We start from the raw sequence: 17,649 nt of genomic DNA, 5'->3' as shown, positions 1-17,649 counted from the left end.
AGCCCTCCTGCAGCTCCTTGCACACACAATTCTTACATCCACCTCAGGATCTTAGCACGTGTTATTCCCTCTGCTGGGATGCTTTTCCCTGACCCATCCTTGAGATCCCAGCTGAAGGGTCACTTCTTCCAGGGATAATCTCAGAATCTCTGAACCCAACCCCAGCATGTGACTACACACCCGTCTGTCCGTGCTCCACCTTCCCTGCTGTCTACAGGCTCAGTGAGAGCTGTCACTTTGCCTCCTTTGTTCACCATGACATCTCCAGTATATAATTATTGGTTACAACATTTATGCTATTTGTTGTTAATTAGCATTATTTATATAATTATTAGTTATAATTATTAATTATACCATGAATGAGTGAATATACACTTGCAAAGTAAAGGCCAACAGCAATTATCATTAATATTATATAGAGTTTCTACATGCTGGGCACAGATCTCAGCATTTCATATGCATTAACTCACTTAATCCTCACAATGATCCTTAAGGAAGTTATAATACTACTATCCCCATTTTACATGTGAGAAAACTAAGGCTCAGAGAAGTGATTTACCCAAGGTAATATAGCTGGTAAATGGCAGAGCGGAGACTTGAGCCCAGGCCACCTGGCTCGAGTCCACACTAAATGTCTCTGGGAATAGGAGGGTGCCAGGCTTGATTCTGCAGCCCACGCCACAACCCCTCGGATACCTGGACCCATGGGTGCTCATAACAAACAGACAGCAGGCATCCCAAATATGCACTCCCAGCAGAGTGGCCTCCGAGCAACCACCTGCTCGGGGAAATCTGCCCCCAACTGGGCCACCCTGGTGACCCCTGTGGTCTCCCTGCCCACAGCACCCACACTCCAAACAGCTGGCTGAACAAGTCAATCGACCGTAATGGTTCCCGGGGAGCCATTCACCCCATCCAGTTTGAGCGACGGCGGCTGGGAGAGTCTTAAGCACTGCTCGGCTCCGGGCGTCTCGGGCAGACGACCAGCTTGGGCCAAAGAGGCCAAAGGATTGATTTTCTCTTTCTTTCCTTCTCTTTAATGACAAATGCGTATCCTGGAATTGCTGTTTCATTTGACTGAACTGGAGGATGGCAGAGGCTGGGGTTGGGGGTGGGTAGTAAAGGAACCGGGAAGGTGGGAGAGGCAGCCGCAGGCCCACTTTGGGGATACCTGAGCTACTGAGAAGCAGAGACAGCAGGCCCTGTGCTTTCCTAATCATGTATCTTCATAGAGCTGGTCAAGGGCCTTTCATTTTTTTTCTGGAGATGCAGCCTCTTCTGACAGTAGGCACTCAGAGAAAGGCAGCCAGTAGCCTCGACATCCACCTTCCTTGTGACTCGTCCCATGACCTCTACAGCTGGCCTAACCTTCTGCAGACCCTCCACCCAGGCCCTTTGCGCTGGCTGTTCCCTCTGCTAGACATGCCCTTCCCAGGTCTTCACTCCCTGCCCAGTGAGGCCAGAGCTCTTGATTTGTAAGGGACACTGGACATCTGGATTCCATAGGTAACATCACCTGTGTTTTAAATGCTGACAACTTATACAAAAGTGTTTTGAGATATTGCACTAACTTAAACAGACACATCCATGAGCCAGACATAGCTCCCAGTCTGCAACCTCTGTAGTCGAGCCCCCAAAATATAAGACATTACATATAATATTAGTAATGTGTTAATACAGTGAGTCCCCAGTAGAGTAAGAAAGAAAAGAAAACTTGCCCAGGGGCGCCTGGGTGGCGCAGTCGGTTAAGCGTCCGACTTCAGCCAGGTCACGATCTCGCGGTCCGTGAGTTCGAGCCCCGCGTCAGGCTCTGGACTGATGGCTCGGAGCCTGGAGCCTGTTTCCGATTCTGTGTCTCCCTCTCTCTCTGCCCCTCCCCCGTTCATGCTCTGTCTCTCTCTGTCCCAAAAATAAAAAAAAAAAAAAAAAAAACGTTGAAAAAAAAAAAATTTAAAAAAAAAAATAAATAAAATAAAAAATAAAAAAAAAAAAAGAAAACTTGCCCAGAAATCTCTGAAACAGCTTGCAATGCCAGCAAGTTCTAGGAGCTGCTGTTTATTTGGTTTTTCACCCCTGTCTCACAACCTGAAAATACCACCAACAATAAGAAGCAAAGCACTTGCATAACAGTAACTGTGTGCCTGGCACTGTGCTAAGCACTTTCATGTTCAAATTGCTTTAATCTTCAATAACAACCTAAAAGGTGGAGACTTATTAATCCCATGTCATTTATTTGTTTATTTTAAGTAGGCTCCATGCCCAGTACAGAGCTCAATGTGGGCCACGAACTCACAACCCTGAGCAGAGATCAAGAGTCAGATGCTTAGCCAACTGAGCCACCCAGGTACCCCAGTCCTATTTAAAAACAAGGACAGGAAGGGTCAGAGAGGTTAAGTGATCCATCCAAAGTTACACAGCTAGCAGGTGATAGTGCCAGGACTGCAAGTCAGGCAGGGGCCCCTCATCATCCTACTCCTTATACTTCCCTCTTGAGGTAAAGAGTAAAGAACTAGTTTACAGAATTAACTTTGATCCATCTTAATAGTCTTAACTGAAAAGTGTAAAACTTCAGTCATGCCACAGCCAGTAATAACAGCCGTCACATAAAACCAGAGGACCAGGTGAGCAAACTATGGCGCTCAGACCAAATCTAGCCCTCTGCATGTTTTTTGTAAGGTTTTACTGGAATACAGCCATGCCTGTCCATTCTCACTGTCTACAGCTATTTTCATGCTACAATGGCAGAATGGAGTACTTACAACAGAGACCATACAGCCCACAAAGCCTAAAGTATATTATTACCTGACTTTGTGCAGAAAAAGTTTGCCACCTCTGATGGCAGACCTAGATGATTTCCTAGAATGTATAAAGATGCCACACCCTGAGAAGGTTATGAGGTCAAAAACCTCAGGGGAAACACCTCCTTTAGAGACACAGAAGCACATCTGCATATTAAAGGATAAAAGAGGTTGTAGAAGCTTCTTCAGCCTTCTTTAGGCTGAGTGGTCTTGATATTTGGGCTGAGACTGAATGAAATGCAGGAGCTAGACACAGGAGTATCTGGAAGAGGATAGGAGGATCTGGAGGAAAAGAGTGTTAGGTGGAGGGAACTGCAAGTGCAAAGGCCCTTGTGACTGGAGCAGAGTGAGAAAGGGGAGAGAGGCTGGAGATGAAGCCAGAGAGATGGTGGGGGGGGGGGGGGTCGGGTGTGTGCAGATCGTGAGGAGCCTTGCAATCAGGGGAAAGGACTTGGGATTTTAATCTACGTATAATGGGAATATTGTCCACATCCTGCAAAACACTACAAGTCATTTCTGTGAATGGCTCATCAAGGCTTAGAAACCAAGAACTCTGTCCTGCACATAATTGCTTGTCTCAAAAACTGCTTAAAAGGCCAAAAGTCCCCCATCACCTGCACAGTGGGCCCCAAGGTCATTAAAAGACAATACATTTAACTGTCATGCAAAGTATGTCAGCTCCCTTCACCTTTTACAACGACCTGGTACAGCAGACCAGATGGGCACAACTGACCTGTGAGATGGATTAAGAAACAGGAGACTTGGGATGTTGGGTGATTCATCCATGAGTGCCAGAGGCTATACAGATAAGAGCTCTTGGGCCCTTCCCCTCTGCCAACTACCTCCACCTTCCCTGACAACTACAATATAAACCACTGTCACAAATAAAGAGCACACCCCAGAGAGAAAAATCAAACAGGAGACTGGACCCTGAATTCCAAGACCAGGAACAAAGGCAAGCCATCACCTGAGTCCCCTTCCCACACTCAACCTCTGCCAGGCTGGGCCTCTGAATTAGATAACTGGAAGCCACCAGAAATTCAGCCTTTCAGGAACCAGCAGAGAAAGCCACAGTTTTTGGACAGCCATGTCCACCAACATCCAGGACCCAATTTAGCACCAGCTAAGGTGCTCGTGTTTAAAATCCCATCCGCTGGAAGAAAGAGTACCATGACAAAATGTCAAGTTCAAAGACAGAATCCTCTTTTTAATGGGAGAGAGGAGGAGAAAGAAGAAGAGAAGGAAGAGAAGGGAAGGAGGGAGAGAGAAGGAATACAAGAAAAACCACCATCACCACTACAAAAGCTATTCCCTCTGGTCAAAGTAGCATCATGTTCATCTGAAATAACCTACTCAGATGCTTATTTGTTTTTTTAGGCTTGTCTGTGGTTTCTCAATTTTCTACAGTGAATCCAGGTTTTTTTTATAAAAAAAAAAAAAAACCCTCAAGACCTCAAACAGCAAAGGTGGTCAGAGATGAGACATTGCTTGTTTTTCTTTTAGCAAAGAGAGAACTCATCTTTGGGAAGCAATTTCTGTCTAGTTGAGAATTCAGAATTTGGGGATGCCCAGAAAAGACTGCTAGGTTCTTTAAATAAATTCTCTAACACCTGTTTCTAGCTCCTTCTGCAAAAAAAGGCCCATGGGGTGTGGGTTCCAATGAATGGGAGAGGCAGATGGAATGGGGTCACCCACTGGTTGGATTTTGTAAGGGTCCAGGGGGCTGTCCAATTGTTTGGTCTTACAGAACTACTATTAGAAATCTTCCCTCACCCCCTGTGCTCCCCCCACTTCTCCTGGTCCTCCCCCCTCCAACCCACCCACAGCCCTTGCCTAATGCCAACCCATCTTATGGCCCCGGGCTATGGCAAGCCTGGTCTGCTCATGCTCCCCACCCCAGCAGCAATTCTATTACAGCGAAGTTTCCAAAGTTAGGATTCCGCCAACAGGGCTGATAGCTTATTTACTGCTGTCATCTATAGAAAGAGGAATTTTGACACATTGTTAAATGATAGCACATTTAGATAAGTCAAGCTGTCAGAGACTCTAATGGATGTCTAAACTCTCTGTGGCTGATATGTAAAATTTATGCACTTCAGAATATCATAAGGTTATAATATTTTAATCACATCCACGCTCTTTACTAAACTTTAAGCAGGCAAAAACATTCCATCAAGCCCCAGCTCCCATGCACATCTTCCCAAAAGTTTCTCCAAACTCCTTAAAAAAGTCCAGCCTCTCGCTTGCCCTGTCAATCTTCCTCCCTGAATGCTCAAACCCTAAGCAGAATTTACCTCTTCCTCTGAAACTTGTACTATGTGGTCTCTCTAGCCAACCTCTTTCCTCCAAAAAACACAGATGTGAATTTGGATTGGCACCCTCATTTCAACTGGACACCCTTAACTCTTGGTTAGCTTGATTAGCACTATTAAAGGAAAAAAAAATTAAAAGATAGCATGGGAGACTGGACCTGGAGCATCATAAAAAAAGTGGCAAAGTAAAGCAGAAAATCATAAAGGTATGAATCCAGTTACAATGATTATACACAGAAAAGCCATAAAAAAATACTGCATTAGTAATGTTCATCATAAAGCAATCTTATAACCAAATGAAATATGTCCAGCATTATCTTTGGGATAGAATTTTATTTCTTCTCGTTTCCTGGACTGCTAGCAGCAGAGGGGGAAAAAAAGGGAGAAAGGAAAGGGGGAAGCAGTTTCGGGGGTCCTGGAATAGGGTACCACACGTCAGAACATCTTTGCCATCAGTCACAAGTCCTTAAGACTTGCTGACTGACTTCCCTCCTAGGGAAACGGCACTGCTGTGTTCAGAGACAGCGCTATAAGGAATAACTGGACTGCTTCCATATTTGAAAAAATATATACTTCCGGAGGGCTGTATGGTGGGTCGGTACAAGGTCACCTCTCTTGCCGGGATTGGGGTGGCGTCAGCATGGTCTGGCCTGGGAACACAGGACACCTTTGCTGCCTCGGCCACTTTAATGCTCAGCAACCAGGCTTCGAGAAACCACTCAACCTGAACAACCAAGAATTGAAGCCACACACCTCCTCACACTCACAGGCAGCTGGGCCGCGTGATGAGTGGGCTCAAAGCTCTCGGCCTGCACAGGCCCTGGGGTGGGGGCCCGCCTCTCCCACCCGGATCTCAGAGCAAGGCAGCAGAAGTTTTCCTTTCTGGTTATCTCCCCTATAAGAGGAAAGGAGGAAGGGAAAAAAATGAAAATAAAAGTGTGGCATAGGAGTCATTAGCATTATGCACAAGAGATGATCCCAGGCAAAAGTGCTTAGGCTCATAATCCGTTTCCAACAAAAATGCCATCAGTGAGAATATGGGGGGAAGCTGCAGGCCTGTTGGGCCGGGGAGCCACTGAACACTTCATGATGACCGTGGCAGATGTGAGGGTCTCAATGTTTGCATGCGGCTCAGCTTGCCTCGTTTATTTCTCTGCTCTCTAGAAGTGTGCAGCCTTTCAAACTCCCTCAGGGACACCCCCCCACACTTAATATCCATGTAAATGAGCTTACCCCCTTCCCTGAGAGCCTTCTCCTTTTGTGCCAGACACACCAGCCATTTTCTTAATAAACACCCCCACCCCCACAGGGGTGGGGGTAGGGGTGTTGGCCCCATTTCCCCTTTACCTGAACAAGACTCTATCTCCCACCTTCATCGTTTCCAGTTCAAATTTGCTTTTCCACCTCAGCCACCTCAGTATCTTCTAACACCCTAACAAAGGGTTCCTAGATCAATGGGAGTCCAAATGGAGTCAAGATTTGGGTGACCTCAACAGCTCCATGTTAGACCCCAGAGCTGGAGAAGGAAGGGAGGTTCAAACCCCCTCCCCCAGCTCAGAAATCAGCCCCTTGGGAGCCGCACCCACCCCTCAGCACCCAGCCCCAGCTCTACCCACCCCTCCCTACTGCAGTTCCAGCTCCCTGGATTGAAAACGAGTTATCTAATGAAAATTGTGTTAACTGACATTCTGGCCAACCGGGAGCAAATACCAGCGCTGTAAATCTCGACGCGGAAATTTTCTCCAGCCCAGAATAACAATAGGACCCTGCAAAGGGCTTTCGCCAGCCCTTCTGGTTCCTCTCCTCTTGTCTGCCACGTTCTTGTCATTCCTTATGTTACAGAACATCAATCATAAATAAAGACGCTGTCCCCCAGCCGTGCCCCGGTCTCATTTACAAACATTAGCAGGGAATACGATTACCATTGGCCTTCGTGCCAAGCCCAATGTGGCTGCCCAACTCCCTCTCTCCCTCTCTCTCTCTTCTCTATTTCCCTCTCTCTCCCCCTCCCTTTCCCTGCCTTCCTCTCTCCCACACACACACACCCCCACTCTTCCAGAAAGGCCACTTTAGCATCATTTAAACCAGCAAGCAGAGCTCACAGCCTGGCCCGCCTCAGCTGGCCACCAAACTGTAGCCCCAACTCGAGTGAGGACCTGGAATTGCAAGGCACTCGCAGTTATTAACTGCATGCTTGAGTGCCCCGATTTTCTCTCCAGCTCAATGGCTGGGGGAGGGGGCGAGTGGGGAGTAGGGAGTTAGGAAGGAGGGGGCTGGGAAGAGGCCAGCCAGGAGGAGGGGAGTATAGGAACGACTTATCAGAAGAAACTTAAGGAGATCTGCAGGCAGATTTTCAAAAAAGAAAAAAGTGGGGTCCCTTTTGATCTCCAGATTGATGCTCTCACTTCTAAGGCGAATGTCAAGGCCAAGGCAAGATGTTCTAATCGCCTGGTTCTCAGCAACACTTCCCCGCCCCTTGTTGCCACTGCCTGCCGAGACTCTGCAAGACTCCGGGGTTTGGGGGGATTTGACAGGAGCGTCCTGGGGCACCCCAGAAAGAACGGAGGCTAGAGCTGTACCTCCAGCGGGTGTTCTCTGAGATTCCACCTCCACTCCACCTCCTAGGGTATCAGCGGAGAACACCCCCAAATCTGGGGGAGACATACAGCCTCCCAGAGAAAGGTGGAGTAAGGATAAAGTGCCGGTGTTTGGGAGGGAGTAGCCCCGGGGAAAGAGAGAGAAAAGAGAGAAAAAAAGAAAAGGGGGAGTGGCGGGAGGGAAAGCAGAAGGCAGAAGACAGTGAGGGAATCTCCCATTTAAAAGTTCCCATGGGCCCGAGAGCCGGGAGTCCCCTGCTCTGCGCAGCTCCCGGCTCTCCACGGCCCCCGAGGCTGCAGCGCAAACTTGCGCGCGCCCCGGGCCCATCTCCACCGCCCGTCCCCATTTAGACTTGGAAAGAAGGTGGAAGGGGGGAAAAAGCAAGAAGCAAAGACGAACCCCAAGAACCCGGCCCGACCGAGGAGAGATCTGCCGGCGCAGGCGGCCAGTCCGGCGATGGTGGCTGCGGCGGCAGCAGCGGCGGCCCCTGGGTGGCGGCGCGTCCGGGCTGCGCAGCCAAGCAGGCGGCGGCGGCGGAGGTGCCGGCGGCCGGCGGGGCGCGGAGCCGCCTCCACGCCAACCCCAGCAGCCTCCTCCTCTCTTCTCCTTCTCCTCCTCCTCCTCCACCTCCCTGCCCGCCAGCTCCCTCCCTCCCTCGCCCAAGCCCCAGCCGGGCGCGGACCGGCACGCGGCGCGCTCCGCGGCCTCCCCGGGCGCCGCGAAGTTGGGAGGCGCGCAAAGTGCAGAGCAAGGGGGGCTGCCGGGGGTCCCGCCGGCAGCCCCCTGCCCGGGACCGCAGCCTCTGCCTTCCCCGAGCCTCGCTCTGCCGTTCTCCCGCCGGCTCGCTCCCTGGGCCGAGGGCTCACTAGCGCTTCTCCATGGTCGCGGCGGCTAATCGATGATTGAACCGAACAAAGAGCAGCGGCGAGATCAATTCCTAATACCTATCGATGGGCAGCGGGCAGCCGAGCCCCAGCGAGCCCCAGCAGCCGCCGCCCGGCGCCCCGGGGCGCCCGCCCACCCTCCCGGGGACCTCCCCAATGCGCTCAGGGCGCGCCCCAGGGCTCCCCACGGCCGCGCGGCCGGCACTGCCCGCACTAACCTGGAGTCGCCGTAGATCAAATCGCTTCCAATATTGAAACATCGATCCCACATTGGCGGCCATCTTGGGGGCTATTCGAGACGCACACACACAAGAGTTTGGCTTTTCTCAATGGCTGCACTCAATATCCGGGCTGGACTCCCCCCAGCCCCGGGGCCGCCGCTGGCCGCTCGGGCCCTGAGCGCCGCCGCCCGGGGCCCCTTGGGCGTCCCCCGGCCTCCTGCCACCCGCTGCCCCTCGGCGCCGCCGCGCCGCCGCCGCCGCCGCCGCCGGGCCCGGGAGCCGTGCGCCCCCCCGACCCCCGGAGGGCGCGGGCGGAGCGCGCCGGGCGGGGAGCTCGGCACCCGCCCGGGGGAGGCGGCCGGGGATGGGGCGGGAGGGGAGGGTGGGGGGGAGGCAGCCTCTTCGAGAGGCGACGGCGCCGCCGCTGCCCTGCCTGCAGCCGGCTCCCGGGCCCGCGGAGCGCTCGCTGCATCTCCCCCCCCCAAGTCCGGGGTCGGTGTGCCGCGCGATTGCACTTGACTTTGGCTTTTTGCAAACTTATCAATACTGACGTAACGTGCTGATCAATGCAAAGGGAAGTTTGGGAGGGGTGTGCTGCGGGAGGCCGGCGAGAGGAGCGCCTACACCCCCCTGCTTCGCACCTGTCTACCCCCCACTCCCTACACTGCATACTTAAAAAAAAAGTTAATAGTTTGCGATGCATTTTTTTTTCTTTTGCAATCAGAGGACACACAACACGTGCCTCGGGCTGCCACCGCTCCTCCGCCTGCTAAGCTTCGGATCGGAGGATAGCAGCCCGCAGGTAGGGCCGAGAAGACTCGCTGGCGGACGGGCATGTGGGAGCCTGCCTGCCGACGGGTGGGAGCCGCCCGGGGGCGCCACTGAGTCGTGGGAAACATCACCACTGCCGCGCGCAGTTTTCAAGCCATTATTGTTATGATTATTATTGGGGGGGGGGCGGCGCCTTAGCCAGAGCTCAGGAGTCTGCAGGGCGAGGGGGTGGGGGCGGGCTTCAGGAATTCTTACAACTTATTATTTGGGGGTCTAATTATAAGGGCTCCTCACAACTTTAGAATGGGAGGCCGTTTCACTGTTTGGAGGAGATTCTTAGCCAAATATCTGGAGCGCGTTTCCCTCCGCAGTGGGTTGGCTTTTGTGTTGAATGGGTTAGCATTTGTTGTTATGATCTGTTGAGGGAGCCCTAGCCCTGCTGTGGGGGCTTTGGATTCTCAGCGACTACAGATGTTTCTGCTAGTGTTATTATCATTATTATTCAGGGCCCTTCTAGCTGGGGACCCCAGGTCCTTTGCAGTATGAGGCTCCTTTTTTATGATGGTCTTCTGGGAGATGGCCTTAAGCCTAGCTAGAGGGAGGTTCCCATATTTTGCAATTTCTGACCCTGGACAATAGGGGTGACTAAGTTTCTTCCTTTACATTTTTCCTTCATCTTGCCTCTGTGCAAGCTAGAGGTTCCCAGTCCCCTCCCAACATCCCACACCTAGGAGGATCTCAGACCCCCTAAACCCCTCCATCACCAACCTACTTACCCCACCTCCTGCTCCTGACCTTGGGGTCACTCTCCTTCTCTGGCATATCCCCTGACAAATCCCACCCCACCCTCCCCCTCTCCCACAAAAGGGCATTTCCTCCTTTTTCTCTGGTCAAAGATATGCTTTTATAGACAGCAAATGGAAATTATATTCTCTTTTTATGACCCAGCTCGGACTTCTGACATCACTCTTGGTCTGGGACAATAGATCAATACAGAAGGTTGTAAAAAAGATAAAGTTTAGAAGAGTTGTAAAGGAGAGAGAATTGTGATGGATATTTTTGATGATTTTCCAATATTTGTATCTCGGAGCACGTGCTTCAAGGCAATTAAAGTTTTTAATGTAATGTAAATAATTGTTTCATAAATGCTTCAGAAGAAGGTGTGATCTTTCTGAGCAATCACTTGAGCTGTTTAAAAAATGTAATGTGATTTAAACAAGGATACACTATTTCTGTTACCATCCCCATACATTTTCCATGAGGCCTGGGTAAATATATTAATGCGCAATTTGAAAGACTCGTAAGACCAAAAGTACAGCATTCACCAAGATGTAATGAATTAGGCCTAGTTAGCAATTCCGAGTGGCCTGTTTCCTTGCCAGATTAAATTGCACGTGATGTGTGGTTTATCTCAGCTCTCGATAACTTCACGTTTAAATTACAGCTCTCATTCTGCAAAATGAATTTAGGGAAATTTCATAACTATCACATTGCAATTTTTTTTAATGGCTACAGTTTCTCCTGAGCATCTGTAAAGCTTTCAGCTTCCTTGTCTTTGAGTCTGTTTTTTAAAGACCTGTAATAGAGAATCTGGAGTGAGTGTGAAACCCTTCAAAGCAATTTTTAACAAACCAAGGTTTTGATGAAAGACTATTTTAAATTTATGTCTGACTTTGCAGTCATGGAATAAATTGACATTGTGTACCTCCTGATATGATGTACCGAGAAGGACACAACATTGCTTCTGTGATATTCCTGCCAAAAGTGTATAATCTGAATCTAATTATGAAGAAATATTAGACAAACCCAAATGGAGGAAGAATTCTACAAAATAGACTGTTCTTTTTAAAAATGTCAATGTCACATGAAACACACAGAAAGACTAAGGAGCTATTCCAGATTAAAGAAGCAAAAGAGGCTCCACAAGTGATTAAAACATATGATCTGGGATTTTCTTTTAGTATACAGTGCATTAATTAGAGCCCATGGCAAACTTAGAATAAAGTCAATAGATTAGATAATGGGATTGTATCAATGTTAATTTCCTGGTTGATTTCCTGGTGTGTGGCTATATAACAAAATAGCCTTGTTTTTAGAGAACAACATGAAGTATTTAGGGGTAAAGGAACAGACATCATGTCTCCAACTAATTCTCAAAAGGTTCAGGCAAAAATAACATGCATATATTTGTTTATATCTATCTATCTAGAGTGAATGATATAGCAAATGTTACAAAATGTAACATTTGAGGATTCTAGATGAAGTGTACACAGAAATTCTTCCTACTTTCCTTGCAACCTTTCTGGGAATTTGAAATTATGTCAAAAGAAAAAGTTAAAAGAAAGAAAAATAAATTTATGTCTGACTTTGTTGCAGCTGTTATAGACTACTGGGCTTCAGAATACAAATTCTGCATGGAACTTTTCTACTTTCCTGACTGACATAGGCTGCACCTTTGACCGAGCAGGAAATTGCCACAGCAAACATGCTTACTGAAGAGCAGCAAGAAAATCCAATAATTCAGATTGTTTTAAGTCTGTGATATTTTTAAATGACTTAATGCAGTGGGTCTCTGAAGAATTCCGACAATTTTAATGGTAGAAACTTGCAGTCCCACTGAGGAATGGGTTGCTACATAAATACTGAATGATCGTGTCTTTCTGCCTGGGCCGAAACATATTAGCTTTGCTTAGTGGCTTATTGCTTTATTCACAAAATAAATTTCAGCCGTCTCTCCCCACCATATTCCAAGCGCATTGTGAGCCTGTGCCTTATTAGATGTGCGGGCTTATATTCCAAAGGCATCTGTTACCGTCTCAAGCTCAGCAATAATGAATTAAGCAGTTAAGTGTTTACCCCCCTAAACAGTTAGCTGGGGAAATTATATTATTATAGGTGATCCTTAATGAAAGATGGTAAACCAGGAAACACTCTTTCAGCAATCAGCCTTGGATTTGAAAACTAAAGGACTAAAATATTAAATATTTTTGTGAAAAGCTGTTTTTCATATTCTTAGCACACAGTTTCTCTGCCTCAAACACACATAAACACACACACACAGACACACACAGATATAAAAAACTTAAACAGGTTCCTGGCTGATTCCTGATTCTCAAAGATCTATATACATCAAGATGAGTATTTAAAAAATTACAATGGAAAAGAAGATACCCTCTCTCCACCCCAGAGGAAGCAGAGCGTGGCTTGGGATAGACTATCTTGAAAGCAGAAGCAGATAGAGAGACGGATCCTTTAGGAAATTCATAAACTGTGTAAGAATCCCAGGGAAGATAATGGCAGGTCCTTAGCCATGAACATAATGATATGCGAAATCCCCAGCATCAAAGCTGAAACAAAAGAAAATGTCCTTCGGTAGCTCTGCACTGCCCACCGCAGCTGCCAGGCAGGAAGAAAGACAACTGGAGACTCCAAATTCATCTGGAAGCATTAGACAGCCCTTGCAGAGGAGTAAGGGATATGGGAGTGTCTGGCTGACCCTGGGTGTACTCCTGGAGGCAGGCTCATAGTTAGGTCCCAGATCCAGAGACTGAAGTGACTGACTGTAAGGACCAAGCCACCAATTCCTTGTGTGCAAAACTCCTGACACAATGCTGTCAACCACTACCATTATGAAGCACCTACTGGTTGTTGGATGCTTTATAAATAAATCTTCAGCACAATATATTGTTAGGAGCAAGACTCTGGAGCAAGACTGTCTGGATATGAATTCCAGCTCTGCCACTTATAAGCTCTGTGGCCTTGACCAAGTTATTTTACCTTTTTGTACCTCATTTTGCTCAGGTGGACAATGGTGCTAATAATTGTACAAAATGATGATGATTAAATGAGTTTAATCTATGTGAAGCACTATGTAAATGTGCAATTATCAAGTGGCTATCATTGTAATCCGCCTCACAGTGGATGGGGCAGGGATCTGCATTCCCAAATTGCAGGTGAAAAGACTAAGGCCCTGAGAGAGAAATGGTCAAACGGTTGTGAAGGGGCAGAACCAGGACTGATACCTAGGTTCACTCACATCAGGTCCAAGGCTCTTGAGCCTACCCTGTCTCTTATGGGAGAAAAATGGGTGAAAAGGCAGATGCCCAGAAAGCAAGAGCTGCAGCCTTAACCGTGTGCCAACTCTGATTGATCAATCAAAGTGGAGAGGAACAGCACAAGAAGGACAGGCTCCCTTTGCCTAACTCCTCTCCAATGTCAGGGACAAGTTAAACAAATGATAGTGTATTCATAATGTGCTGATTACTGTCATGTTTGCCCCCCTTCCCCATTCACTCCCATCCCTCAATGCCCCAGGAAGCTGACCTCCATGGACTACATCTCCCAGGCTCCCTTGCTCTCTGGTTTCCAGTTGGATTTGGCCAATGGAAGGCCCTGCTTGGCAATAAGAAGGTGGGAGGAGAGAAAGATTGGGGATTTATTTTCCAGTTCTCCCTACTTGACTGCAGTTGTGACAGTGGTTAGGTCCTTTTACAGCCATAGTCCTGGTCAAGTTGTCTTTCTGTTCTCACTGGGCTCTCTCCCTTCTCACTCCCCTTCAGATCAGAGGTGGAAATGGCTTCCCCACCTGTTAGCATCTGGGTGCCTCAACGTTCTCCTGCCCATGGCTGTGTAAATAGTCTCATTTAAAAATCCCAGCTGAGTGTACCTTCTGGGACCCTAACCTGCCACAGAACACTATTCGGTTATTAAGAAACGTAAATGTTATTTATATGTGTTGAAGTGAAGTGATGTCTAGGATATGAGGTAAAGTGAACAGAAGCAGGTTACAGAATATTATGCAATAATCCCACCTCTGCTTAAAGTGTGATACTTCGGAAAAAGTTAAAAGATACTCGGTATCATATAGTTAACAGACACTAGATCTGGAAAATGTGTTTAGAAGCCACTTATAATTCCACATCATTATCTTAATTTCTTTTATGATCATCAGGAATCTTCATTTGGCTGGGGTGGGAGGGAATCTATTTTCTCCTGGGACCCTGACTGACACCACAGAATACCACATCCATCTGAGATGTCCATGAAAGAAGATCTGACTAAATAGAGAGATATTCCATGTTCATGAGCTGGAAGATTTAATATGGTGAAGATGTCATTTCTGTCCAAATTAATCAGTAAATTTAAGACCATTCCAATCAAAATCCCAATAAGATTTTTCACAGAATATGACAATCCCATCTTAAATTTTTTATGGAGATGCAAGGGCCAAGAATAGTCAGGGTATTTAAAGCATAATAAGATGTGGGAATTTTTCCTATCAGATATTAAGACTAATTATAAAGCTCTAATAATAAAGACAGCGAGGCAGAAGGACAAATAGACTCTGGGGAAAAAATTACAACCCAGAAATAGATTTACACAAATATAGAATGGATTTACACAAATATATGGCATTTGTTGCTGGCATTATAAACTAGTGGGGAAAAGACAGACTTCATTTTCAATATGGTGCTGGGCCAACTAACTACCCATATGGGAAAAAAAATAGAATTAGATCCCTACCTCACACCATACACAAAAATCAACCCCAGGTAGAGGTACCTGCACACTATGGATTTAAAGAAAAAAACATGTTCCTTTTTTTTTTTTTTTTTTTTTACAATAGCACAAAACAGTTTAACTGAAAATTATATCCTTATTAAGCTCACTTTACTATGCCATGTCTGGGTTTTTTGTTTGTTTGTTTGTTTGCTTGTTTTTTTTTTTCAGCTTTCTAATAGCTCTGCTCATGTAATAGCCCAGGGTCCCTTTCAGAGCTGTATCTATAGCCAGAACTAGGACTGAATTTTCTTTGAGCATCCCCGGAATGAAACACCACTTGGCACTTGGCAGCTTCCAGGAGATTTAGAAACATTAGCTAATTAGAGTTTCTAGGACTCTGCTTTGCACTGGTACAGGCTCTTCTTCAGGCACACAGCTTTGCTGAGCCCCTGAGAAGCTGGCCCTTGGGCAGGAACCGGCCTTCCAATTCTGCATCCTATTTTAGCAGTGGAGTGTGCAAACAAGACAGAGACCTAAGACCTCCAAGACAAACACCACGGAATTAAGGGAACACATTTGGCTCTCTATCTCTCCCAGGTCCCACATATCTGGCTTGAGTGTCCCCATTTGGCTTCATGCCCACTGGGGCGCTGATTACTCCATCAGCTCCCAAAACTATGAGCTCCCAAGGATAGCCATAGGTCTTTCCTGTGCCCTGAGAAGAATGGAGCACCCCCACCAGCACTCCACCTGCCCAAATAAAATTCCACAAACTGTACCCCTAAAACCTGATGAAGAGTATAGGTTGTTACTGCAGGTTTCTTAAGGGGCAGGGCACGGAGCACTTAACACCTTAACAATCCTTTTTGCTTCTTTCTTTCCCTGAAGTTCCCTTCATTAAAGCAACCACTCCAGTCTCTATTTTTAATTTCTCTCCCCTCAAACTGCTTGTCCATCTTCTCTCATTCATCACTCACTCTTATTTGCTGCCTTCCCCAGTGCCTTCTCTCTCTTCCTCCATTTCCACCCTCCTCCCTCTCTCATTGCTCCTTCTTCAAATCTGAGGTTCTCACATTTCATCTAGTCAGCAAAATAGGAAGCCAAACCAAAAAAAAAAAAAAAAAAGAATTCTTTTGCTCCTTTGGAGAAACAGGGAGATATGAATGCTTACAATTTTCATTTTGTCCCTATTCTATTGCTGCACTGTCATCATCACTGTCATAGTGGTGCCTACTATGCACCGAGGACCTCTCTAACATTCTCCCTAAATCTCACCTCTATCATCACTGTGCCCATTCTGCCAATAAGGAAGCTGAGGGTCAGAAGAACTGAATAGCTTGCCCTAGTTCACTCAATAGGACAATGGCTTGGAAGCAGAGTGGGAAAACTCACCCTTTGTAGCCCTGCTACTAATGACCCCAGCTTTAGGTTTTCCTGCTGCCGCTGTTCAGGACAGGTGGGAAGGAAATGTAGGTACTTCTAGAAGATGCCATTCAGACAAATCATAGCCAACAGGGGTCTCTGTCGCCCCAGGAGCAGTCCCTAAGTTACCACTCTCTCAGTCTCCTTGGACCTTCTGATTTCTCAGTTCTTGAGTTCCACAAATCAAAAGATGATCCACTTGTCCCCACAAGACAGGAAAATAATGGTGATGCTGCCATTTATGGTCTGCTTTCCACAAGCTGGGCTCGCTCTGCCCATTATCTAATTTCCTCCTTGTAACAGCACTTGGAGGTAAGTATTGCCATTTCCTCCCCTTAATAGCTGAGGAAATAGGGGCTCAGAGATGGTAAGTGACTTGCCCAAGGTCATCCAGCCTATAAGCAACCGAGCTGGCGGTCAAATCCTGTTCTGTTTGATGTCAAGGTTGAAGTTCTTAACCTTGAACACCCTTCTGTTTCCTTCCCTTCTGTTTCTCAGCGGCCTCTAAATTTCTGTGGGGCTTTGAATTCACTTTGAATTTTTGTTTGTTTGTTTGAGAGAGAGAGAGTGAGCGTGTGCAAATGGGGGGGAGTGGAAGAGGAGAGAAAGGGAGGGAGAGAATCCCAAGCATGCTCCAGGCTCAGCACAGAGCCCAACATGGGGCTTGATCCCACGACCCTGAGATCATGACCCAAGGTGAAATCAAGAGCCAGATGCTCAAGCAACTGAGCCACACAGGAACCTCCACTTTAAATTTTTGAATTCACTTCCCAGCTGGTGAGGGGCTCAGTCAGGGCTGAAATCCAAAGCCCTCTCTCCCTTGCACCCACAGTCTCCAGCTCTAGAGCTCAGGGGGCCCAAGATGAAGGCTCTAGAAGCTCTCCTTTGAAGGCTGGGTTCCCATCCCTTCAACCCCAGAAACCTCTGTGGACCCCTCAGTGTCTGGAGGAGCAAAGTCCCCTCCCCCTCCAACCCCTGGCCTCCACATTCAAACACTCCATGACTCAAGAAGCAAATCTAGCCCTCCTGCATGAGCTCTCCTGCTCCAAATCCTTGGGGTCCTTCAGGGTCTTTGGCAAATGTGCCAGGCATCAGGGACCCTGAGATGTCATCTCAGTTTCTGTCTGAGACCCTGCCTCTG

At 47.5% G+C, this 17,649-nt stretch overlaps 1 protein-coding gene across 8 annotated transcripts in view; it reads right to left on the bottom strand.

Annotated features, from left to right (window-relative positions):
• Positions 1 to 17,649, bottom strand: part of CUX2 (cut like homeobox 2) — a 282,623-nt gene that overhangs the window by 255,141 nt on the left and 9,833 nt on the right. For 2 of the 8 annotated variants that reach the window (XM_042963197.1, XM_042963189.1), the window contains exon 1: positions 8,811 to 8,927. The exons of 4 other annotated variants lie outside the window; for them this stretch is intronic. In XM_042963197.1, the coding sequence (XP_042819131.1) occupies positions 8,811 to 8,873 (63 nt within the window). In that variant the 5' untranslated portion in view covers positions 8,874 to 8,927. Of the gene's footprint in view, positions 1 to 8,810; positions 8,930 to 17,649 lie in introns of those variants that run through there. 2 more of the 8 variants (XM_042963195.1, XM_042963188.1) reach the window with 2 other exon arrangements.

The sequence above is a fragment of the Panthera tigris genome, chromosome D3 (genome assembly GCF_018350195.1).
Source record: "Panthera tigris isolate Pti1 chromosome D3, P.tigris_Pti1_mat1.1, whole genome shotgun sequence".
Classification (NCBI taxonomy): Eukaryota; Metazoa; Chordata; class Mammalia; order Carnivora; family Felidae; genus Panthera; species Panthera tigris.
Note: the sequence above shows the minus strand (reverse complement) of the source record. Positions and strands in the feature narration are given on the sequence as shown.